General features: G+C 39.0%; 1 protein-coding gene across 10 annotated transcripts; it reads left to right on the top strand.

Moving 5' to 3' along the window:
- Positions 1 to 333: 333 nt before the first annotated feature.
- TIAL1 (TIA1 cytotoxic granule associated RNA binding protein like 1) lies at positions 334 to 21,384 on the top strand. 10 transcript variants are annotated; one of them, XM_025152001.3, is made up of 12 exons: positions 334 to 639; positions 6,654 to 6,750; positions 10,537 to 10,686; positions 11,004 to 11,058; positions 11,370 to 11,457; positions 13,329 to 13,404; positions 15,665 to 15,773; positions 16,093 to 16,188; positions 16,275 to 16,359; positions 16,665 to 16,788; positions 17,287 to 17,426; positions 18,344 to 21,384. In XM_025152001.3, exons 1-12 carry the CDS (start codon positions 611 to 613, stop codon positions 18,459 to 18,461), a joined length of 1,167 nt encoding a protein of 388 aa, XP_025007769.1. In that variant the 5' UTR covers positions 334 to 610; the 3' UTR covers positions 18,462 to 21,384. The 10 variants fall into 10 exon arrangements, with proteins under 10 accessions (XP_025007769.1, XP_015144194.1, XP_040558828.1 ...); XM_015288708.4 differs by having other exon boundaries at positions 10,588 to 10,686; positions 18,344 to 18,720; XM_040702894.2 differs by lacking the exon at positions 18,344 to 21,384 and adding an exon at positions 16,926 to 17,015 and having other exon boundaries at positions 17,287 to 17,427.
- Positions 21,385 to 21,819: the final 435 nt, after the last annotated feature.

The raw sequence follows: 21,819 nt of genomic DNA, 5'->3' as shown, positions 1-21,819 counted from the left end.
ACCTGAGCAATTCTACGATTCTGTGTTTACACCACATTGCACACGCAGCCTCCGCGCACCACGCTGCGCGCTCCCGCTGCGCCGGCGGGAGCCGGGACCGCGCACGACCGCCCCTTCCCGTGCTGCCTGCCGCCAATCCGCGCGGCAGAGCATCGCGCAGCGCCCGGTCCGCGGTGCATGCTGGGAGATGTAGTTCCCTCCCCGCTCTGCCCCTTGGCTGCGGGGCCGCCGAAGGACTACAGCACCCAGAAGGTCTCCGCGGCTCTCCCGCTGGCCCGTCGCGCTCTCTCCGTCAGTGACTACGATCCCCAGAGCGCTCCGCGGCGCGGCGGAGGGGACCGGGAAGGAGAACCCGGGCCGAGAGGGAGCGGGCCGGCGGGGCGCGGCTGCGCGAAGCGCGGCTTCCTGAGTGTCTGGTGGTGGCGGCGGCGGCCATTTTGTGGTGCTTCTTCCCTCTCCCGTTCGGGCTGCGGTGTCGGGACCTGGAGAGGGGGCGAGACGGAGCGGGGGCAGCCGGGGCCCTCACCCTCACCTTCCCTTCGTCTCCCCGCGCGGCGGAGCCCCCCCCTCCGGCGCTGCCCCCGGCCGCGAGCGGAGCTCACGCACCATTATGGAAGACGACGGGCAGCCCCGGACCCTGTGAGTGGGGAGGGGGCCGCGGGCCGGCGGGGACTGCGGGGCCGGGCAGGGCGGTGCGGGGCCGGGCCGCGGGGGCGGGGAGGTGCGGGCAGGGAGCGGCGGTGCTGGCGGGCGGCGTGTGAGGGAGGGACGGCGAGCGGGAGCCGTGCGGGGAGGGAGGGAGGGAACGAAGGAGGGAGGCTCCGGCGGGCGGGCTCTGAGGGAGCGGAGGGAACGCGGCGGTGCTGAGGGCCCCGGCCCCGCCAACTTCTTTGTTCTGCCCCGGCGGGACGGGCGGCGGGCGTTGCGCTGTGCCTCGGCAGCGCTCCGCGGGGCCTGGCAGGAGAAATAACTGTGCTGGCCGTGTCTCTCCACGCAGCGTCTGATAACTCGGTGGCTTCTGTCTGCCTTCTGTCCAAAAATATAACACTGAGGTTTTGTTATTGAGTTCTTTTCAACTCTGCAGGTATGGCTTTTTTTTCTGCGTGCGTGCTGTTCTCTTACGCTGAGGGCTGTCTGTAACATGAGGCAATGGAGAGCATATCGTTCTCTTCTCGATCGCTCCGCTCCGCTGGTAGATGTGTGGCTGGGGGGTGTGAGGCGGTGCGGGGCTGTCCCGGCGGTGCACAGCGCCCATGGAACCTTTGTCTGTGCGGGACTGGGATGGGAGAGCTCCGAAAGGCTTCCAGGGTGCTTCGGATCGAAGGCCGCTTTAAGAGGAACGACTGAAACAGAGCAGAATATCTCTGAGTTGCTCTATTTTGTTTCTAGTACCACAAAATGATGACTTGGCATTTAAGGCTTTTCGAGGCAATTTGTGGTGCGTTGTTTTCTTTTTTTTCCCCACTCTTTCCGACGTCTGCCAAAGTTCTCTTAACTTGCTTGCGGTGTCATGTGATACCTGCTTAGTCCTTGGGTTAGATAGAATAAATCTATCTGCAATGCTTTCTGTGTTGACGTCCCGAGTGGTCCGAGTGTGCTTGGCCCTGACAGTGGGAGTAGTTTCCAGAGCACTGCTTTAGAATGAGCAGAGGGAAAAGGGCAAAGGTGCACCGTGTTTTACTCCAGGTCCATTTCCTTTGCTGATTGGTTCCTCCTCTTTTTTTTCCTTCCTTTGTAAATAAGTGCTATACCTAGCCAAAGTTTTAAAATCATCTTTTACTCCTACCTAACAGCGCTCGAAGCGAGCTCTTCTCACTTACTGCACCCAGCTGTGACTGTTGGCCCATAGTCACTGATGAAGGAAAAATTATTTTTATGCTAAAGTGTCTGAAATGCCATCGCTGCAACTGCCAGAGATGTGGTATTGCACGAATGTGACTCTCTACTTAACTCGACAAAGTAATGAACAGCGCATATGTTCATTTCCTAGTAGCTTTCTAGTGATCAGGCACATAGGGTTGCTTTCCTTTTAACCTTTTAGGGCAGTTTTCATCAAGTACAAACGTTTTGGCTTTTTTTTCTGAAATATCTTCAAATTTATAACTGCAAGTTCTTATTTTAAGATTGTTATGCTGGCCAATATTTCTCATACATAGAGCAGTTGCACGTATGTAAAGGGCTCACTGCCTCCCGAGAACAGCTAATAATGTCATTTGAGCTCTTCAGTTTGTTTCTACAGGAGAGAGCCTAATGAAGGGCCAGAAGCCCTTGGCTGATAAATTAAGGGCAGCTTTATAGATGTCTTTTGTATTTTGTTTATTTCTTCAGTAAGGAAAAACCATAAGGGTTTGCTTTGTTGTTTTCAGTCATGATCGGTTGTGAACCTCAAAGAATTTAAGGTATCTTCTGAGGCTTGCTATAGAAGTTAGGTGTCAGTTACATTTTCTTTGTCCTCAGGGTTCTCCTCACTAGTAGGCCTTTATGGAAAGTATCTTCTGCCCAAAACTCTTCCTTACTGCTTTGAACAAGTTGTAGATAACCTGAGAAGGGTGGGCTTTATGTGGTATTTTTCACAGCAGCATCTAGATTTTGGTCAGCACTCCTCAAATCAGATGTAGTACAGAACAGTCTGTGGGTGCTGTTGGATCTCTTTCCATTGTGAGCGGTATCAAAGTTCTGATTGTACCTTAAGGTGGAAACTAGGCCATCAGAAACTTCGTGTGTTGTTGGTGTTTTTAGCTGCCCCTTACTACAGGAAGAAAAAGTTGCCATTTTTCATGTTCTTATTAATGGCCTTGGAAAAAAAATTAAGAACAGTTGTTATATGCACGAGTTGTTCCATCATTAGCCTTGCCGCACTGTATAGTAAGTACTGTGGACTTCAGGTAGGATGCAGAAGTACAGCTCTTCAGCTGTGAATCCTGAGTTGGGTTTGCTTATGTTTTGTGCCTTGTTTTGGTTCAGTCCTCAGGCAGAGCAAGATTCTATTGGTAGAGTTTACTGCATAGGTTTTTCATATCATTTCCTATAGCTCGCTGGCACCATTAGAGATGCTGCTAGGGTTTCTAGGCAGTTCTCACTCCATCAGTTACCTTACTTCTTATCATACTTTCTTCATTAGAATCTGCCACTCCTTGCATGCTGTCTGTCTGAGTATGAAAAACATTTGTTCTGTTTTTCATTCAAACAATGTGTAGGGGAGCTTTCCTGGGCCTAAAAGTAATGGCTGCAAACGTCCCTTTCTTCCTCAGCTGTCTGGAGTGAATGAAAACCCATTTACCCCCACAAAGAGAATCTTTTTGTTCAAGCCTAAGGTTTTAATTCTGAAACTAATTGCTGATGTGTGTCTTTCATTCTTCATGCAATTCTGCAAGATATCAGAATTTCAAACACGGTTTCTTATTTGTGTTGTCAGCCACTTTCAAGTGTAACATATTGAAACTTGTATCAGGCTATATAATATGTGGTTTGGTTTGTTGTACGTACTTAATTAATTAGTCTTTAAGTGCTTCAAACTTGCAGAAAAGAACAAATGCTATTGCCTGCATGCAAAAAGCCAGAACTTCGCTGCCCTGTTACATTAACCAAGCTAACAGCCTGTATGAGTGTAGTAAGTGCTGCTTTGAGTTTTGTGATGATTTTTAAGTTTGAATGGTGTATTCTACAGGATGTAACACAACAAAAAGATGGATGTACTGTGGAATAGCTTTTTGAAAGCCGTATGTTTTCTTTGGGTGTGTTTCTGCTCATTTTGGCTTCATAAAGTAGAATAGGAAGCACCGTGTTCTATCATGCACAAGTTGAGTTTAAGAAGTGGTGCCTCAGTTGTCTGGCAGTATGTGATTAGCATCAGCTGAGAAGCTTTGTTTCCAGAGAGGTAAGGTTTCTGCTCCAAATGTGTTGAGTGTGTTTGTTTCATTAGTGATACAGTATTCATGGAATTATAGCATATCCTGATCTGGAAGGCATTCATGAACATCATGGAGCCCAACAAGCATTCAGACATAGTATGCTGAAGCTGTTGGCTTGTATGGTGCTTCTTTTCCCAAGTCATCTTTTAACTGTACTGAATGTACGAACTTACAAGTGTACAAGCAACCATCAAGCTTTAGTCTATTGTTTCAAACTTGTAGCGGTTTGTAGTCACTTATTTTACATGCACTTGCAGAGATCTGGGTCTGTGTGTGCTGTCTTTGTTACATGAACCTCTCCTGGTGGAGCAGTCTCAGGGTGTGTATTCAAATTGGAGCGCGTTAGCAGCTTGTGAAAGGTATTACTGGGTTCTGATTGCCGTAATGTTGGACATCAAAGCAGTATTTATCATAAACATAGAGAACTGATGGACCACGAGGAGCTTACAGCCCTTCTGAATCTATCCATCAGGCGGTCCCAAATTACACTGCTGATTTATTTATTTATTTACTTATTTTGTGAAGAAGCGGCCTGTTTTGTGGCTGAAATTTACGGTATGTTCTCACAGCTGCCTCAAAGGAGACACAGTGGTACTGAAAACCAGCTAGTAGTTCTTCCGAAAGCTGGCCTGACTTATCTTAATTGGACAGATTTTGAAGGAACAGATTTCCTGGCTTTTTTGGTCAGACCAAAAAGAATTCTTCAAACTGCTTTTCAGAGTTCTTGCATTCCTGCAATAAGTATTAGTATTATGCAGAAGATACTGAGACTTTGGCTTCCTGTATTGACTTCACAGTAGGACTGAAGTTAAAAGGACTTCACTGTATTTTCTTTCATGTCGGTGCTACTGAACAGGTGCTTATTTCCGTGTGCTGTTAGCTAATACAGTTTGAGAAGATAGAAGGAGAGCAAGTTCTGGGAATAAGCTCATGTCAGTATAGACATTTATGTGGGAACTCATAGTAGGAATCATATTTTCCATTGGATTTTGGTAATATCTGCTGTGGTTAGTATTTCTACTTCAAACTGCATATCACTGGCAGTTTTAACTTGGTGAATGATTAACAAATGGAGTTAAGGTTTGTGATATAAGGTCTGGATGTTTAACTGATGAATTTTTGGAATAGGGCATTGAAAAGTCAGCGAGAGAGACCCCATTATAAGGCCAGTTGCCACCTTAAATTTGTCAAGTTTTTACTTACTGAAATACCTACACAGGAAACGAATGCAGCTTCCATTAGTGATGTCTACTAATTCGTATGTATTTAGTTAGGAAGTTAAGAATGGGTGAATACTTGTAATGGATATTCCTGTGCTTGGGTGGTATCACATGAGAGAGTTGCTCTGGATCCTGTGTAGCATTTACCTCCAAGCAGAGAGCATGGAGCTCTTGGGTAGCTGTTGAAAGAGTATCAGCATAAAGGAAAACATTCATTTCTTTGTGTCCAGTTCAAATAAAAACAAGTAGTGTCAGTTTTAATCTTGCTCAATCCAAATGGAGGTCCAGCTGTCAAACACAGACATAGCTTTTACAAATTTTACTTGAATACGAGAGAAGTCCATGCTTAAATTGCTGCTCTGACAAGAGCTTTGCTTGTGCATTGACTAAGCACATGTTAAGTTTATCTCACTGAAGTGTATTAACAACTTGGACAGATTTGTTTGCTGTAGTATGAAAATCTGCAATAGATTAGAGTATAATGACTGAAATGTGTATTTTTTTTTCAACAGCTAAATTGCAGATTTACATTTGTACACCTTATCTTTGGTCAGAATTGTTTTTAGAAATGACGAATGCACCTCTGCTAGTGATTTTGAGCTCTGTTGATACGAGAAGCCCTCCTCTTGACTGATCACTGATGATAAACAGAGTGTGATTCCAGTTTGGTCATGCTTTTTTTTTTTTAAGCGTTCGATGTGTGTTCGACTTTTTCTCAGCCACCTCTGTGACCCGGCTTTAATTTTTCAGTGTTACGCTCTAATGGACTGTTTAGGAATGCTTTCCAAACTGCTATTGGATTTTGTCTCTGTGGGTAATTTTAAGAATATCCAAACTTCATAAAAATAGTTCCAAGTTGTGAAATTTCTATGACTTTATAGGTAAAGTCTGTAAGTATGGGTGATATTAAAGTACCACTGCCAAATCTGGGGGCAGTTCTTACAGAGGTGGTAGCTGTTGAGATACATAATGTGTGTGGAGCATTCCTATGGCATATGCTGTGTGCTTTGCCTGTTGGTGGGTGGGCTGCTTTTCCAATTCAGGAAAACGGAAAAATGGAGTTGGTCCTTTGCAAGGCAGCATAATCTACATTCAGTCACTACTACTGAAATAACAGGAGTTTGGTATGAGTTTGTACCCCAGTGAAAAGTAGGCTTCAGGTAGGTGCTCAGTGGGAAGTGAAACTTCAACCAACTGGGCAAAGATGGTTTTTCTCTCCAGCATCCTCAAGCAGTGTCGTCCAGCTTCTGATGTTTCTCTGCCAAAGGAAGGTTTGGTGCTAGGTATCAATGGTAGTATTATGGCTGTTCCAGGCACTGTGTTCTTCCCACTTGTGTTGCCAACTTTATAACTTAAAGACCACATGGATATTGCATGAAAGCCGTAATGTGAAATCATTTGTGAATAATGTCTTTCAGATTAAGATGCCTGGGATTTTAAATGGAGAATTTTTGTCATAGTTATTTAAGGTTTTAAAATAATTACATTTTAATGTCTTTCTTTGTTTTATTTCCTTGTGTAGCTATGTAGGAAACCTCTCCAGAGATGTGACTGAAGTCCTTATACTTCAGTTATTCAGCCAGATTGGACCATGCAAAAGCTGTAAAATGATAACAGAGGTAAGGACTTTACTTCCAGAGGAGTGGCAGACACAATTTTATCCTAAATTATCAAAAATCAATGGAGTTGGGGGCATCTTTTGATGTTACTGGTAATGGTTTGGGAGGGTTGATTTTTCTCTGTATTTTTTGGTAACTTTTTGCAGAAGAGACCTTTTGTTGAGAACAGTCCTGTGCTCTTGCTGGTAGCCCTGCCACATCTGTTTTATCAGCTGATGATAAGATTCCACTTTAATGTGAAGGATTGCCACCCCTTTCTCTTCAGAACCATATTGTTCTGATGATCAAAAACTTTGTCGTCTCCAATGTTATTCATGGCTGTTGTCTTTATGCTTTTGTCTTTATTTACACATGAGTCTCAGTAATTCTTTTCCCTTTTCTTCACTGTGGATGTATAGTCAAAAATCTTTCAAAATGCATTTTGCTATTCCGGAGCCTTTTTTTTGTCAGTCCAAGTAGCTCTTGCCTGCACCTGCCTGTTCTTACATTTTTTTTTCTTGGAATAAAGCAACAGTTTCCATAGTATTCCCATAAGGTTTTTTAGTACTATGTGTTGGTAAGTACTAATACTATCTCCTTTATCTTGTAGATTCTCTGATTCATTTAGTGTTGGTAGCCATTTCTGTAATCTTCCTGACCTATCTCAGGCAATTTCTTGCTGCCTTATGGTCTTCCTTCTTTCTGCATTTCTAACTGATGGTCTTCTGGCAGGCAGGGACTAATTAGAACTTATACTTGGTTTTATTTTTGGTTCTAAAATTGTTTTTCTTTATGCTCTTATTACTATTTCTGGTGGTTCCTACTAACTTGTTGTTACAGATTTCCTTAGTGCAGTCACCTCAGTTTTGCAGTCAGGATCATTAATGAAATATTAAACAATCCTGATCGCAAGACTCATCATTTTAGGAGTGCTGCTTGTAATTCTTCTGTGATCTTCTTTTCCTTTCAAAATGACACACTGTTTTTGTTTCTTTTTATTGTTTTGGCTGCACATTAACTACCTGATGCTCGTTTAATCCTTCTCGTCTTGTGGCATTTTTATTAGCACTTTCTAGTGAAAGTAAAAGGAGTTCTGCTGTGTTCTCTGCAAGGTTATTGGAGAAGGATGAGCAGAACAAAATGGAATGCGTTACAGAGCACAGCTGTTGGTTTTTTCTCTGAAGAAATAGTGGTTGTCATACTCTTCAGAATACTGCCACTCCAACCATTGGCTGATTGAGAGGTGGCAGCGTCAATTTGATTCCTTAAGAACCAGATAAGAAATTCCACTACTTGATTTATTTTAATATAACCACAGAAATAACAAGCGAGACATCTTTATGAAATAAGTATGTAAACAAAGCTACTTGCAGCTATATTCAGTCATATGGAAGTGAATGTACTCAGCTGACCTTAGCACCTGTCACCAAGCAGTCTATCATGAGGGAAATTCTGCGATATTCCACTACCCATTTACTCTGTGTGCTGTCCACCTTGGCTGACCTGAAGTCATCTGGCAAACTTCACAAAGGGAGAGGGGGAAGGATCTTAATGAGAAGGGAATTAATACTTGAAGATAAAGGGCAGTAGATTTCACCTTTGGAGTACCTGAGAGGAGTGCTCGGTTGCATCCTTTCAGGTATATGTGTGCATTTGAGATCTACTGTAGATTTTGTATTAATATGGAGCAATTTACTAAAGTGACTTTTCACTTCAAAGAATTAATTTAGGGAGGAAGAAGGGAGGACAGTATCTTTTTTTTAAAGTAAGATTTCAAGCCTGCTACAGTAACAGCTGTAAACAGTGTGGACTGCAGATGTTAGCAGTGCCCCTTTACCTGTGTCTTTTGCAGGTTTTTAACATTTTATATAAGGTGTAAGTGGTTCAGTAATTAAAAAAAAAAAAAAAACTACAAAAATCCTGAAAGGTCGTATAGAAATAATATGCTTACGCCTTGAAATTTAGTACCCAGTTAACTTCAAGTGGTTGGATTCTAGGCTGGAATTGGCTTGCTGCTACCATGCTTTTAAGGGCAAAAGTGTCTGTGGTTATTGACCATCCTTCTAAATGCTGTACTGTAAACTTTTCACAGCCTCTGTGCTATGTTTAAGTAGTTCTTCTCTGCCTATTGTTGCTATCTCAGTCAGTCAAATTTATATCTGAATATTTTCCGTTTGTGTGGGTTTTTTTAATTTTTAGCCAGTTTGCAGAAGGTGTGGTGTGACCATATTAAGTGGCCAGAGATTTCAAGTGTTTATTTTGGGAGCATGTAATACTCAGAGGAGTGTTGTAGCTAGCGTTTACAGGTATCTTGAGCACCTAAAGAGCTGGATGTCTACAAAAGAGGCTGTTCTTTCTGTTCAGACAGATTCATAGTGCAAAAGACGACCTCACAGTATGAAAGTAATGTATCGTATGCTTCATTTGAGGTGTAAACTGCACTAAATCTGCTAAGGCCTTAAGTGGGTTTCACAGATCTTGTTTTCAGTACAGCAGGAATGTCATATGGAAAAAGGGGTGAGTTAAGGCTTGCTGTTTCAGTGCATCCGAGGCAAACGTGCTTTCAGAGCACTTCATGGCTCTTGTGACTTAAACTCCTTGTTATAATCTCAGATATGTTGTCTCACCGTCTGTTATTTTTGCATGGTAGGAGCGCATAGTTCTGGAAGTATTTAGATGGAAGGTTCAGACTGCTTTATCATTTTAGATGTATAAAGGCCTTGTGGTCAGTTTGGCTATCACTTCATAGCTTCCATTGTTTAGATTTAGACAGAACTACATTTGAAAATGTACAGTTGAGTTTTATAGGTCAGAGTTAGGATTTCTTTATTCATGTATGCTTGAACAAACATTCAGAAGTTAAATAGTAAAACCAATAAAGGCTTATTCTTAATTTCAGTTAGTGCTGTGCTTTTCCTGACAATGGCAGAAGTTAATGTGGAAGAGTATTGATGTCAAAGCAGTTTTTAGATCCTTCCTTGACCATGTAAGAAATAATTTTAGTTTCTTTTTATACCTGTTGTCTTTTGGTCCGTGGACAGGTGGCATAGGTAATGAAGATACTTTAGTGTGAGGCTGTAGCTTTTGTACTTGTGACGTTTTTTAGGGAGATAAAATTGAGTATTTAAGTTAGGATTCTCATAATGACTTCTCCTCGATCACCTTTCCTGAAGACTTTTGTGTTTGTTGCACTTCCTACTCTGGTACATTTAATACCTTAGGGAGCTTTGTTTTTAAGTCAGTGCACAAAAAGAGGTGTTACCCAAGGTAAGAGATTAGAGATCAATTGATTGGTATCTTCTCCCTTGATCTTCAACTATTTTCAGATCTTTTAAGGGGCATTTCCCAGTTATTAGGTGTAGCATTTTCCATTGGAGGCCAAGAGTACGCAATCTCTGGGTTGCTGACTGTGAATGGTTTTCAGGCAAATAAGATGAGACATTTTAAGTAGTGGGAGTGAGAAAACTGATGAAAAAGAATGTGGGAAACAAACCTTTCAAGCTTTGAGTATCTACTAGAGGCAGAAAACTGTCTTGGTTCCTTCTGCTCCTCCTGTTTTTTCCCCTCCTCTCCATCCAGTCTTCAGATCACTTTTCTGGTAGTTGAATTATTTTTAGTTCAGTAGAAGTACTGAGACCTCACAAAAACTAAACTATACTTCAGAAATTGCTACACCTTTAATGAAAAATCCATCTTAAAAATTCTTACATTTAAGTGTAATTTCAAAGGCTATTTCATAAATCTAATGCAAGTAATTCTTAAAGTTTCTAGCTGTAAGTAATATATTTTCCTGGATTTTCTTCTCAGCAACCCGATAGCAGAAGGGTCAACTCTTCTGTTGGATTTTCTGTTTTGCAGCATACAAGCAATGACCCTTATTGCTTTGTGGAATTTTATGAACACAGAGATGCAGCTGCTGCATTAGCTGCTATGAATGGGAGAAAAATTTTGGGAAAGGTAAGTTGTTTATGTTGTAATCTTAGTCTTAAGGATACTGTCTTTGTAAAAAGTACATATATGTATTAGTAAAACTATGGGACATTTATTTGTTGGAAATGTTCACCAAAGTTAAATATTATTAAAGTTCGGTGGAAAGTAAAAATTGTATTTAGAAAACATCCTTTGATTTTTTTTTTAATTGTTTTTTTCAAGTGCTGTAGTCATTTATATTGAAGGATGATTTGGTAATATTGACAACTGTGACCAGCCCTTGCATGACCTTATAGCATGTAAGAATGTTATGAATTTATACTAAATCTTGTACTTATTTTCAGGAGGTCAAAGTAAACTGGGCAACAACACCAAGTAGCCAGAAAAAAGATACATCCAGTAAGTAAAGTAATGGCACAGTATTACTTCTACACAAATACTTCATAGCACGTGGTAGTAATTGCCATAAATACATTCGAACATAACTTTTCTCCTTCCCATCTCGTGTTTAATAGAATTTTGCCAACTAATTCTTCTGTTTCTGTCTTGCAACTGGGGAAACTGGAGTGAACAGACTTAATTGCTGCTGCTCATCAAGTGGAATCCTGACTGTTCCTGGTTCCCAGTGCTGTGCACAGAGCATCACTTTTTCAGGAGTTAAAGCTGTAGATAGCAGTTAAATATTTGATTAGCAAATTATTTATTTTCAGATCACTTCCACGTGTTCGTTGGGGATTTAAGTCCAGAAATAACAACAGAAGATATCAAGTCAGCCTTTGCTCCTTTTGGTAAAATATCGTAAGTATCATAATAAACATTGCCAATACTGGTTAGAAAATATGACAGTGAAAATTTGGTGCTGATTTGAAATGTTATTTCTTACCTTTTAAATGATTTTTCTAATGTTAATTTCTTTGTTGGGTGGGCAGTGAAGAGGGATTATTATTATTTCATGTCTGTATCTGTATCTGTTATCACGTTTGTAAATCTAGTAATGTAATTGTGCTCCAGTTTTGCTGAAAGCAGTATGCTTTTAAGTTGTACCCTGATATGTTTCAACTTCTTAGTAAAATTTGATGACTGTTTCTAAGTGTGACTTTTTATTGTTCAGAATGTGTACAGAATAGTGAATTTACAATTACAAACATTGCATCTTCAGTGAATTTTGTTCATACTGCATTTTATAGGCAGTATAGAAAGCCACTCAATTGTAATACTAATGTATGAAGCAACCAGTTGCATAGCTTATGAAAGTTCTCAAAAAGTTAATATTCATTAGAATAAATAACTTTTTCAGATAACAGCTAAGATTGTAGTAAATCAGACGTTGTTTTCAAAATTATATGTGCACACTTCTGTTAGTTAAGAGAGAGCTTAAACTTCTCTCAGAAAATCCAGGTGGTTGCAAATGATCTCACGTTTTAATTGAACATATTTGACATTACAACAATGCTTGTAAGTTCTGAAGTATGCATGTAAGAGTACTGCTACAATAAAGTCTGTTATCTGTTACTGGCTTATCTTTATAGCAATCCTTTAAAGTTGCACGTGAACGTTTTTGTACTGCCTCATGGGAATATATTTCTAAGAACAAAATTCCTATTTTTCTCTTGTTCTGTACGCATATTTTTAATTGAAGCATAAATCTGATTTCTTACTTCTGCTGTTTTGTTTACTTTTTGTCTCTTAATGTGGTAAGTAATACTGTTTGAAAATGGATATAAGAGAATAATTCAGGTTTCTGTTTCTCAATCTATATTTATACCTGAGACCTGCAGTTTTTCTAAAGTCCAAGTCACAATTAAAAGTAATAGCATTCTGGTTATTTTGCAGAATTGCTCATAAGAATGGACAGGATCTTGAAGGCTAACTGCAAGGAACTGTGCACACTGGAACTCAGTTGTAGATTTTTTCTCATTTCTATTTATTCTTATTATACATTATTTATTATATACATATTTTAGTATTTACATTTTAACATTCTATATTCAGTGCAGTTCTATATTTCCAATCATTTTAACTTACTCACTAAAATTTCTGTGTAAATTTGTTGTTTTCGTACTGGTGTGCTTAGCATTGTTGTTAGTTTTATTCTCCTTTCTTAAATTTCTGAAAATGTCAATTTTTCAAAATTTACAGCTGCCCAAACTCCAAAATGATGGTAGAGAATTGACCAAGAAAAATAAAGAAATCTGTTAACAGGCCATGTATGCCTTTTAATTCCTATTTTTTCCTCTTTTTCGATTTTTTAATATTTCATATATTTTGTATCACTAGGCAGAAGACATTTAACTATTTAGAAAATGCATGGTAAACTAGATAGAATTGTTACAGTAATTTATAGAGCAGTAAACTTTAGAGGGCCCTAGCCAATAGAATTTTAGAAAAGGCAATTTTGTTTCTCTTATAGTTCAAATCTGACCATTCTAGTTATAGCCAGTATAGGTTATGTGGATAGGTTGCATGTCTATTACATGTTATTTTTTTTGTCCTACTGCTTTTTTCTAACAGGTAAAGAAGCGATAGGGAGAGTTCAGGAATGATTAGTTTTAGGGCTAACTGAATTTATAAGAAAAATTATGCTCACAATACAGTGTGTGTGGTTCCTTTTAGTTTTTATTTTGCAAGTTATTGATTCTACCCTCATATAGCTGTGCTTCTTTCCACAGGGATGCACGGGTAGTTAAAGATATGGCAACTGGAAAATCAAAAGGCTATGGTTTTGTATCTTTTTATAACAAACTGGTAAGTAATAACATTGATTTAAAATAATTGCAGATTTTCATTTGTTGTTTTTCCTCTGTTTCTGTATTCCCTGCGTATCAGGCTTTCCCCAGTGAAGTACGTGTGAATTTAGAAAGCAAAGTTAACGTAGTAAGAAATGTCTGTTATGTTTAGAAAAGCTTGAAACAATTCAGATGATTGCAGTGCTGCAAGAATGTAGCGTTGTTTATCTTTGTCTGTTGAGCCGCCTCTTCTGCACTGTGTGGAGTGATCAGAGCTTTGGAATGCTGTGCTTTGGGTCTGTTAGCTGAGGAGTTGCAGCAGTCCGGTGTGGGTTTGTAAGTGAAGATAGAAGCTCCCACAGAATGAAGTCCTGGAGCCCTTGTCCCTAAGGAGTGGGGGTGTGGCAGTACACAGCTGGGTTGGGTGTTGGACAGGTTTCGGTTCATGCCGAAGCTCAGTCTTCCCGAGGACCTAACGCTGCCTGCTGTTTGTATTGTATGTTAAAGTACAGTTGATTTCATTTGTCTGCTTCTCATTAAAGGAGCTCTTGGTTGGTCGTTTGCTTTTGAGTTTTTACAGCATTTTGAAATCTCTTTCCATGGAGCAATTCATTTACAGCTAAGATTTGATTCTGTGCTTCACGTGTTTTGCTTGGTTTTCTGTTGAATGTTATTACAAAAAGGATAACTTTATGTATGCTTATGAAAGGTAATGCTTCAGACAAGTGACTGGTGTCCTTTTCTGGTAGAGGTATTGTAGATGTTATCTGTAGAATTTAGTCAGTGTATCACTGATTTACAGTGTTTTGCCCTACTCTTCATAGCAGTACTACTGCCTCAAGTAATTCTTTGTAATTTTTGAAGTTAATTTTAAAGGAAAACTGGGCTGCATGTGTTTCAGGATGCATTTAGGACAGCTTGGGAAGTGGTGTGAAGTTTTCCTTAAACATTTTAGGGTGTTAATGCACACTACAGTGATCAGAAAACTGAATTGTTGAATCAAACTGGAACAGTTACAGCAGCATGGGCTCAGTTCCACTTTTGCCTCAGCTACAATCATCAAGACTAGCAGAGAGGATCATTTGAGCTAGTTTGTTTTCCTAGTCAGTTTGTAATTTATTTTAAGGAGCACAGGTGGAAGGGTCTCTGGTGTGCAGCAGGAAGATGCTAGTCACACACCTGTGAATTGTCCACGTGCTCCCTTTGTCTCTTGTGCTTTACATTTTCTTTCTTAAACTTGGTGCCCCTGGAGGAACGTTTCAAACATATGTACTGTTTGCTCTGCCTCTCTTATTTCAAAAGAGCTGGCAGGGGGGACAAATTGCTTCTTGCAGAATTAGCAAACCTTTCCTTTGCTTACAGTGTGAACCCAGAGGTTGTCTTTTAGTTTATGTTCAAGATAAGATGTTAAGCCATGTGGGCCATGAGTGTTTGGTTTTGTGTGCATATGCATGTATACAATGCCTTTAACATTTACAAAACTTAAAATGCAGTCTGTGCTCAGACATAAATTGCATTCCTCCAAAAGGTAGAAGAGAGGATGGGGGGGGGGGGGGGGGGGGGGGTGGAGGGATGGATAGCAGGAAGCTGTGTGTTCGATGTATTTTTATCTTGGCATTGGAGGTTTTTTTTATTAGCTAGTATTCAGCCCTCCAGAACTTGAAAATTTTCTACCTAAATGTGGTCTGTTATGTTGAGTACATATTAAGATTGTAGAAGGCTGCATTTGAATCTTTTATGTAACATCTTTTGTAACACATACTGCATGGTATAAACTTGAGTTGGATTACAGCTGAGAAATTTGCCCGTCAGGAATTTTGATGATTTAAAAAGTCTTTCTTCACCTTTCATATGTTACTATCAATTATGTTCTTGTATATTATGTTTTTCATACAGTCTGTTGGCAGAATCCTTTGATTTTCTGCATTTATAATTGTTTCATTTCAATAATCACTTCTGGCATCTCTGTGACTTTCGTACTGTTTTGGGCAGCCATCAAATGCTCTGATACAGATACACAACCTTGACAAAATGAGTATGTATGACTGTATATGCAGGGAGGGGGAGGGCTTTGCCAAATCACTTGTGAGGGCCTTCTGTGTGACAGATTTTCTTCATGGTAATTGATTTTGGATGTTTCTATGTGACTTTAGTGAATTTCATGTGCTTTTAAAGCAGTTATCTGTTTCGTCATTGGAATTACCTGACAACTAAATACTGTAGACTTGTATGCGCTTCTTGTTTGCATGTGTTAGTAGTCTTTACTTTGATCTCTTTAGGATGCAGAAAATGCTATTGTACACATGGGAGGCCAGTGGCTAGGAGGCCGTCAGATCAGAACCAACTGGGCAACACGGAAACCACCAGCCCCCAAAAGTACACAAGAAAGTAAGGCTGTGTAAAGCTCTGCTGTGTTTGTTGACTCTTGCATGGCACTGCTAAGTGGAGAAGAGTAACAGTATTGCCAAAGCGTTGTCACTTCTCAACTGAATGTCTAGCTTAACTTCCAGATCTTAAAAATTTGTTATATTTTTTTCTGGTATGTTATGTTAACATAGTGATGGCACTACTGGATATTGGATGTTTGTTAATATTAAATATTGGATGTTTGTTAAGCATATAATTTCTGTACCTGTATGAGGTAAGTATCTGGGACTCTGGGATTGCTGTTAGCCCGATGCTTAAAACCAGTCTCTTTTCTTTCTAGATAATACAAAGCAATTAAGATTTGAAGATGTAGTAAATCAGTCAAGTCCAAAAAATTGTACTGTGTACTGTGGAGGAATTGCTTCTGGGCTAACAGGTATGATTTGTTTTATTGATCCTTTTATTACCGAAACTTTCTGGGCATCAAGATGGCTACTAATTCAGAAATGTTGTGTGTTGTAGATCAACTTATGAGACAGACTTTTTCACCATTTGGACAGATAATGGAAATAAGAGTGTTTCCAGAAAAAGGTTACTCATTTGTCAGGTATGGATGAAGGAAAAGAAAATCTGTGATTTTGTTAATACACCGATGTTTAATCTTTCGTGGATTTCACTTGAATCAACTTCTGCTGATGTCTTAAAATCTGTTACAGATCTGTTCTGAGTATATGTGTTCTTAGGAAAATTTGCAGCTTTTAAAAGTAGCCACCAATCTTTTTACTTGTGAAGATGATCAATGAAAGCAGGTCTTTTTCACTGGATTTTCCTGTATGTGTAGAGTTGTTATTTTTTAACAATCAATTGAAAGTGCTATAAAGAATAACATCAGCTTGTCTTTACATTCTTTAGATTTTCAACTCATGAAAGTGCAGCACATGCTATTGTTTCAGTTAACGGAACCACAATTGAAGGACACGTTGTTAAATGTTACTGGGGTAAAGAATCTCCTGATATGACTAAAAACTTCCAGCAGGTAACTGCGTTTTATCCTCTTCATTGTGTGTTCTTGTGTTTGTTTCGCAAAAGCAACTAATTATCCACCTGCAATGCCTCCCATTTATAATAGCTAAATATAGTAGCGTTCTTATGAAATCCCATGTTCTGTCTCAGTTATGTTCCAGTTGTTCATCAAATTGGGCTAATGATTTTGGTGGAATATCTGTCTTCTGGATATGATTCAAGATAGGGAGAAACTTGGAGGTAATTCTGATTCTTGCTAGCATTCTTACTGCAGACTAGCTGACTGTCCTTCCAAATATCCCTTGGTATTTAAAGCGTGTGTGCTCACACACTTTCTGTACAAGGATCTAATTAGGTTGCGGTGCTGTCTCACTTATTGTTCTGATTTCACTATGGCTCAATAGTTGTAGACAGTGCAACTGAAAAGAGTCAAAAATTTTACCTTTAGCACTTTGGAAGGAACATAATTCACCTCTAGATCCTGAAATATTAAGAATTCTTCTCTCCTTAGGTGGATTACAGTCAGTGGGGTCAATGGAGCCAAGTATATGGAAATCCACAACAGTATGGGCAATATATGGCTAATGGATGGCAAGTACCGTCATATGGAATGTATGGCCAAGCATGGAATCAACAGGGTTTTGGAGTAGAGTGAGTAATTGTACTTAATTTTAAATATTTCAGGAATGTTGCATCTGGGCTTCAGGCTTATTTGATTGAAGGATTGCACAAGGTTTCAAGCCTTGTAATGTGCTAAAGCTTATGTTTAATGATTATCATGGACCAAATAGTGGAGTGAGTCACTCTGGCATGTTGATAAGATGTTTTGTGCGTATGGGTGTCTTGAGACTCAAGGTAAACAAAGGCTGCTTTAATGTTAGTTTGAGATGGTGGTTACATCCGATAGCTAAAAAGTCATGATCTCTACTTGCAAATACTGGGGGAGTCTGAGCCCGGGAGCCCCAATATTTGCCTAAAGGGCTTTTAATTGTGGAGAAAATAAACTACATCATGGCCTTCCTGAAATTGTGCAATTTCAGAGTTTGGCTGGACTTCTAATACTTGGTATCTTCCTGAAGTGTTAGCCATATTTGTTTGCTTTAAAACAAAAATAGCTTCTTTACTTTTTTAATTACTCATTACCTCTTGTCAGTTAAGCATATTAAGCTCCGGTAAAAACCTCTCAGTGTTATTCATGCCAATTAAACACTGAGGACATTTCTATGTTTCTGCATCACTGGTGTTGAATTACAGGCACATGCCTATAGAACAACTGCCTCCAAAGGCATGTATGTGTAACTGGAATCCAAGGTTTGTGGAACTCTTTTTTTTTTCTTTTTTTTTTTTCCTAAAAAAGCTTATGATATTTTGAGAAACCACATGTTGTCACATTTAACCTGGTATAAAAAGCTTCAGAATTACTCACAGAAGAATAAGTTGTTCTATTTTGGTATAAATTGTAGTGTAGGAAGTGTTTCATGTTCTTTTAGCCTCCTATCTTGTAAATAACTGACTAGCTTGCATGATTTTTTTCTTTCTCTTTTTTTCCTTTCCTGTTCCTTTTTAAGCCAATCTCCATCTGCTGCCTGGATGGGTGGATTTGGTGCTCAGCCTGCCCAGGGACAAGGTGCTCCAGTAATACCTAACCAAGCTGGATATGGTATGGCAAGTTACCAAACGCAGTGAGCTGGGACTCTGTTTAAAAGTGTGTATTTCATGATAGGCTGCAGTTTCCAGTGACACTCTGAAGACTGGAATGTAGACAATGAAAAAAAAAGAAAATATTTATTTTAAAAATGGAAATGTTTGGAACCTTTAGCACAGCTTTGCTTTGGTGAAGGACACAAATGTCTTCTAGTTCTGCCTTTTTAAGTTTTTGTTCATGATGGATATGAACATGTTTTTCTTTGTGTACAAAAATTAAAAATAAAGTCAATAAAGACAATTCTGACTACAAATTTTGATATAGTAGGAGAAATGGCTAATGAATTTGATCCTTAGGTTACCATTCCATTTTTTTGTTCTGTCTTCAGTGTTTTATATCACTGTGCTTTTAAGACAAATGACATTGAGAAACAGCAAGTTGCTTCTAGTTGAACACACATCCTGAAATAAACTGTGGACCAATCATTACAACCTGCTAGACAGTATTGATTTTTCAAGGAACCTATGGACATCGCTCTGAAAGCATACGTAGGTCTTGGAATAATTTTTTAAGGAAATATTTAATTTTTCTACGTGCTTAAAGAAAACAGTATGATACAAAGAATGGTTCGGCGTGAAATGAAAAACAGTACTGTCTGAGTTACTTCACTTTTACTGTCCACATTCAGGCACATATTATGACTTCAGAGCTGGTTTGCTTATTAAGATTGTAGGGATTTGCATTTAATTTTGAGAAGTAAAAATGTTTTTGCAAGTATGTTGTTTGTATTCAAATCGAACAGTCATACTTGTGCTTTTACATAAGGTTTGAAGGCTACACATTGTAAATACTTCATAATTACAGTGTTTCAAAAGCATGCTCAAACATAGAAGTAGCAATGTAATTATTCAAAGTAATACTTAATATACTCTACTGCTTTAAATGCAGTAGATTGACAAGAATGTGCAAGACTGACATTTCCAAAGTTGGCTATTATGTAAAGTTACATAAAGAACTATAACAAAGAGCCTTAATTTTAATTTCATAAATCTTTAATGCATCACCTTTTTGTCATTAGAAATACGGATTTTTTGCTTTACATTATTTGGTATGTAAATACCTTGGTTAACAACCTTGTAAACCTCTTTCAAGGTTATTATAAGTTGTATAGTATCTTGAGTGTTTTGAAAAATCTTGATGTTTTTTAAGTCTAGAAATATTTTGCCCAAGAATTTTTTAACAAGATTGTTAAGAACATCTTATTTTAGAGAATATTCAATGTGCCATTTGGTAAATGGAGATGCAGTTGAAACAGTACACTGAGTTGTGACTTATTTTTAATTAAAGTTTTTGTCTTTATGGGTGGTTTGCATGTGATGAACCTGTACAGAGGCTGGGTTGTTTGTGTACTGAGTGTGTCAATGGATAAATCACGAAGATGTTTAAATGGTATACTTGGGTTATTTCTGAACAATTTTATGGATACATTGATATAAACTGCCTCAATAAATTTGAAGTTTAAAGTGAATGTAAGGTAGATATAAGTACTGTGTCTTACCTATGACAGCTAGGGGGTGCAAATGTTTCAGCTGTATACAGAAATACGCTGAAGCGGCACAGTGAAATGTAGGATTTGCAGTGATAGTCCAGTGAAACAAGCTTGCATTTTAAAGGAAACAGGAGAACATTTTAGCTCTAAATGAGTGTGTGAGAAGCTGGGTATTTTCTGTTTCTTACTGTGCAGGCGATTCAAGTTAGAGTAGATTTTGAAAGGGAAACTTGCAGTTTTGTTAAACCCGGCCAGGTTGTGTAATTAACAACACTTAATGCTGTAGCAAATCACATGAGTTTTTTCTTCCTCGTCTATGTGACAGACCTAGTAGTACCTTGAATTTTAGATAAGGCTGAAAGTGAGATATTCTGGAAGAGCAGTTGAGGCTCAGAGGTACTTGCAACTCCAGGCTTCTAATGCATGCAATAATGACTGAAGTTAGTGTGGAGCCATAAGTGCTTGTGATGACAGAACTGGCTATTTATCTCTGTTTCTCCTTCATCGTGTGTGTAGTGTTCTTTTGCTCAAGTTAGGAATCTTGTCTACAGGTCTCATTTTTCTATAAATTTTGTATATATGTGTATATCTACGCGAGGATCGGCCTATACGTTGTAGTTTGGAGGAAAAACTCACAAGTAAGTCTGTGTTTTTATTACACTCACATGGTTTCAAAAAAAAAAAAGCGTGAGTAGATCTCTGAATTTGCAAGTTATTTTAGGATTTCTTAGACTTCACTTGAAATCCGGGCTTTCTACTGAACTCAAGGTATTTGACTTACAACTGCGTTCTGAGCACATGCTGGTGTGTAAGCAGTATGTTCTTCAGGCACTAATGAAGATTTAGATGTTGGAAGTACATTGCCACGTAAGTGCCCATATAAGTGGGTGTAACTTTAAGGCAATGATCTGACAGCTCTCACTGTGTAGATCACTTCAAATATGATTAAATAACATGCCTACTGCAGAGTGGGGCATTACCTGACCTGCGTATCAGGAGGAAAGATAGGATGTACTTTCTCATTTAAGCCTTTTCTCATTGGTTTTTATACAGCTTTGCTTTAATGGTGATGTTTCTTCACAGACTACTCAAGATATAGGAGTCTCCAGTGTCCTTTAACGTTCCTATAGCACTGCGAGGAGGAGTTGTAATTTGGATTGCTTTCTACTCAGTAGCATTCATAAATGCATAACTGACAGTTTTTTGGCACCAAAGAGCCTCTTGCACCATACTGCTTTTATGAATGACTGTTACACTGTTGTAATTTCTCTAACTACAGAAATTGACCACTACCTAACAGGATTTGGATTTCAACAAGTATTGATTTATCATGGCTTAACTTGATGCGTGCAATCTGAAACAAGGTTTTAAGCTGCATTTGCAGAAAATGTTCAATAAAAGTGAAACGTGATGAAGGGCTTATCCTCTGTTGTCATCTGTCAAAACATTTTCCCTCTTTGCTGTAAAACTGGCAACAGGTATACAAGTCTGAACATGTAAACTATGCACTTGAAAATGTGTAAAGGATGTTTTATTTACAGTTTTTCACAGAAAGCCAATTTGTACTTGGTAGAGTTGCCGTAGGAAGGCTGTGAATCTAAAGTCACATGTAGGTTTTCATCAGTCCTGCCTCCTTGTGTATGTTTCTTAAAGCTTTGGGTATATTCTTCCTTCAGTTAACCTCATAAGACTGCTGTTCACTATATCAGAACCACTTCTGTCATTTTGCTCACCAAAAACTCACAGTGAACGAGGCTGAATTTTGAAGAAAATCAGTGATTTGTTTTCTTGTGTTTGTACACAAGGAAGCAGACTTAAATCGTATGGACATAATTAGTGTCTGATATCTG

This window comes from Gallus gallus, chromosome 6, assembly GCF_016699485.2.
Source record: "Gallus gallus isolate bGalGal1 chromosome 6, bGalGal1.mat.broiler.GRCg7b, whole genome shotgun sequence".
NCBI classification, from domain to species: domain Eukaryota; kingdom Metazoa; phylum Chordata; class Aves; order Galliformes; family Phasianidae; genus Gallus; species Gallus gallus.
This window is presented reverse-complemented; position numbering and strand designations above follow the sequence as displayed.

What these genes read in the sequence shown, in the direction of transcription:
- TIAL1 (XM_025152001.3), top strand. Translation starts at nt 611, where the DNA reads ATGGAAGACGACGGGCAGCCCCGGACCCT. An exon ending in GGAGAAAAATTTTGGGAAAG is followed by an intron (nt 10,687 to 11,003) that starts GTAAGTTGTTTA and finishes ACTTATTTTCAG; the next exon opens with GAGGTCAAAGTAAACTGGGC. An exon ending in TGACTAAAAACTTCCAGCAG is followed by an intron (nt 16,789 to 17,286) that starts GTAACTGCGTTT and finishes TTCTCTCCTTAG; the next exon opens with GTGGATTACAGTCAGTGGGG.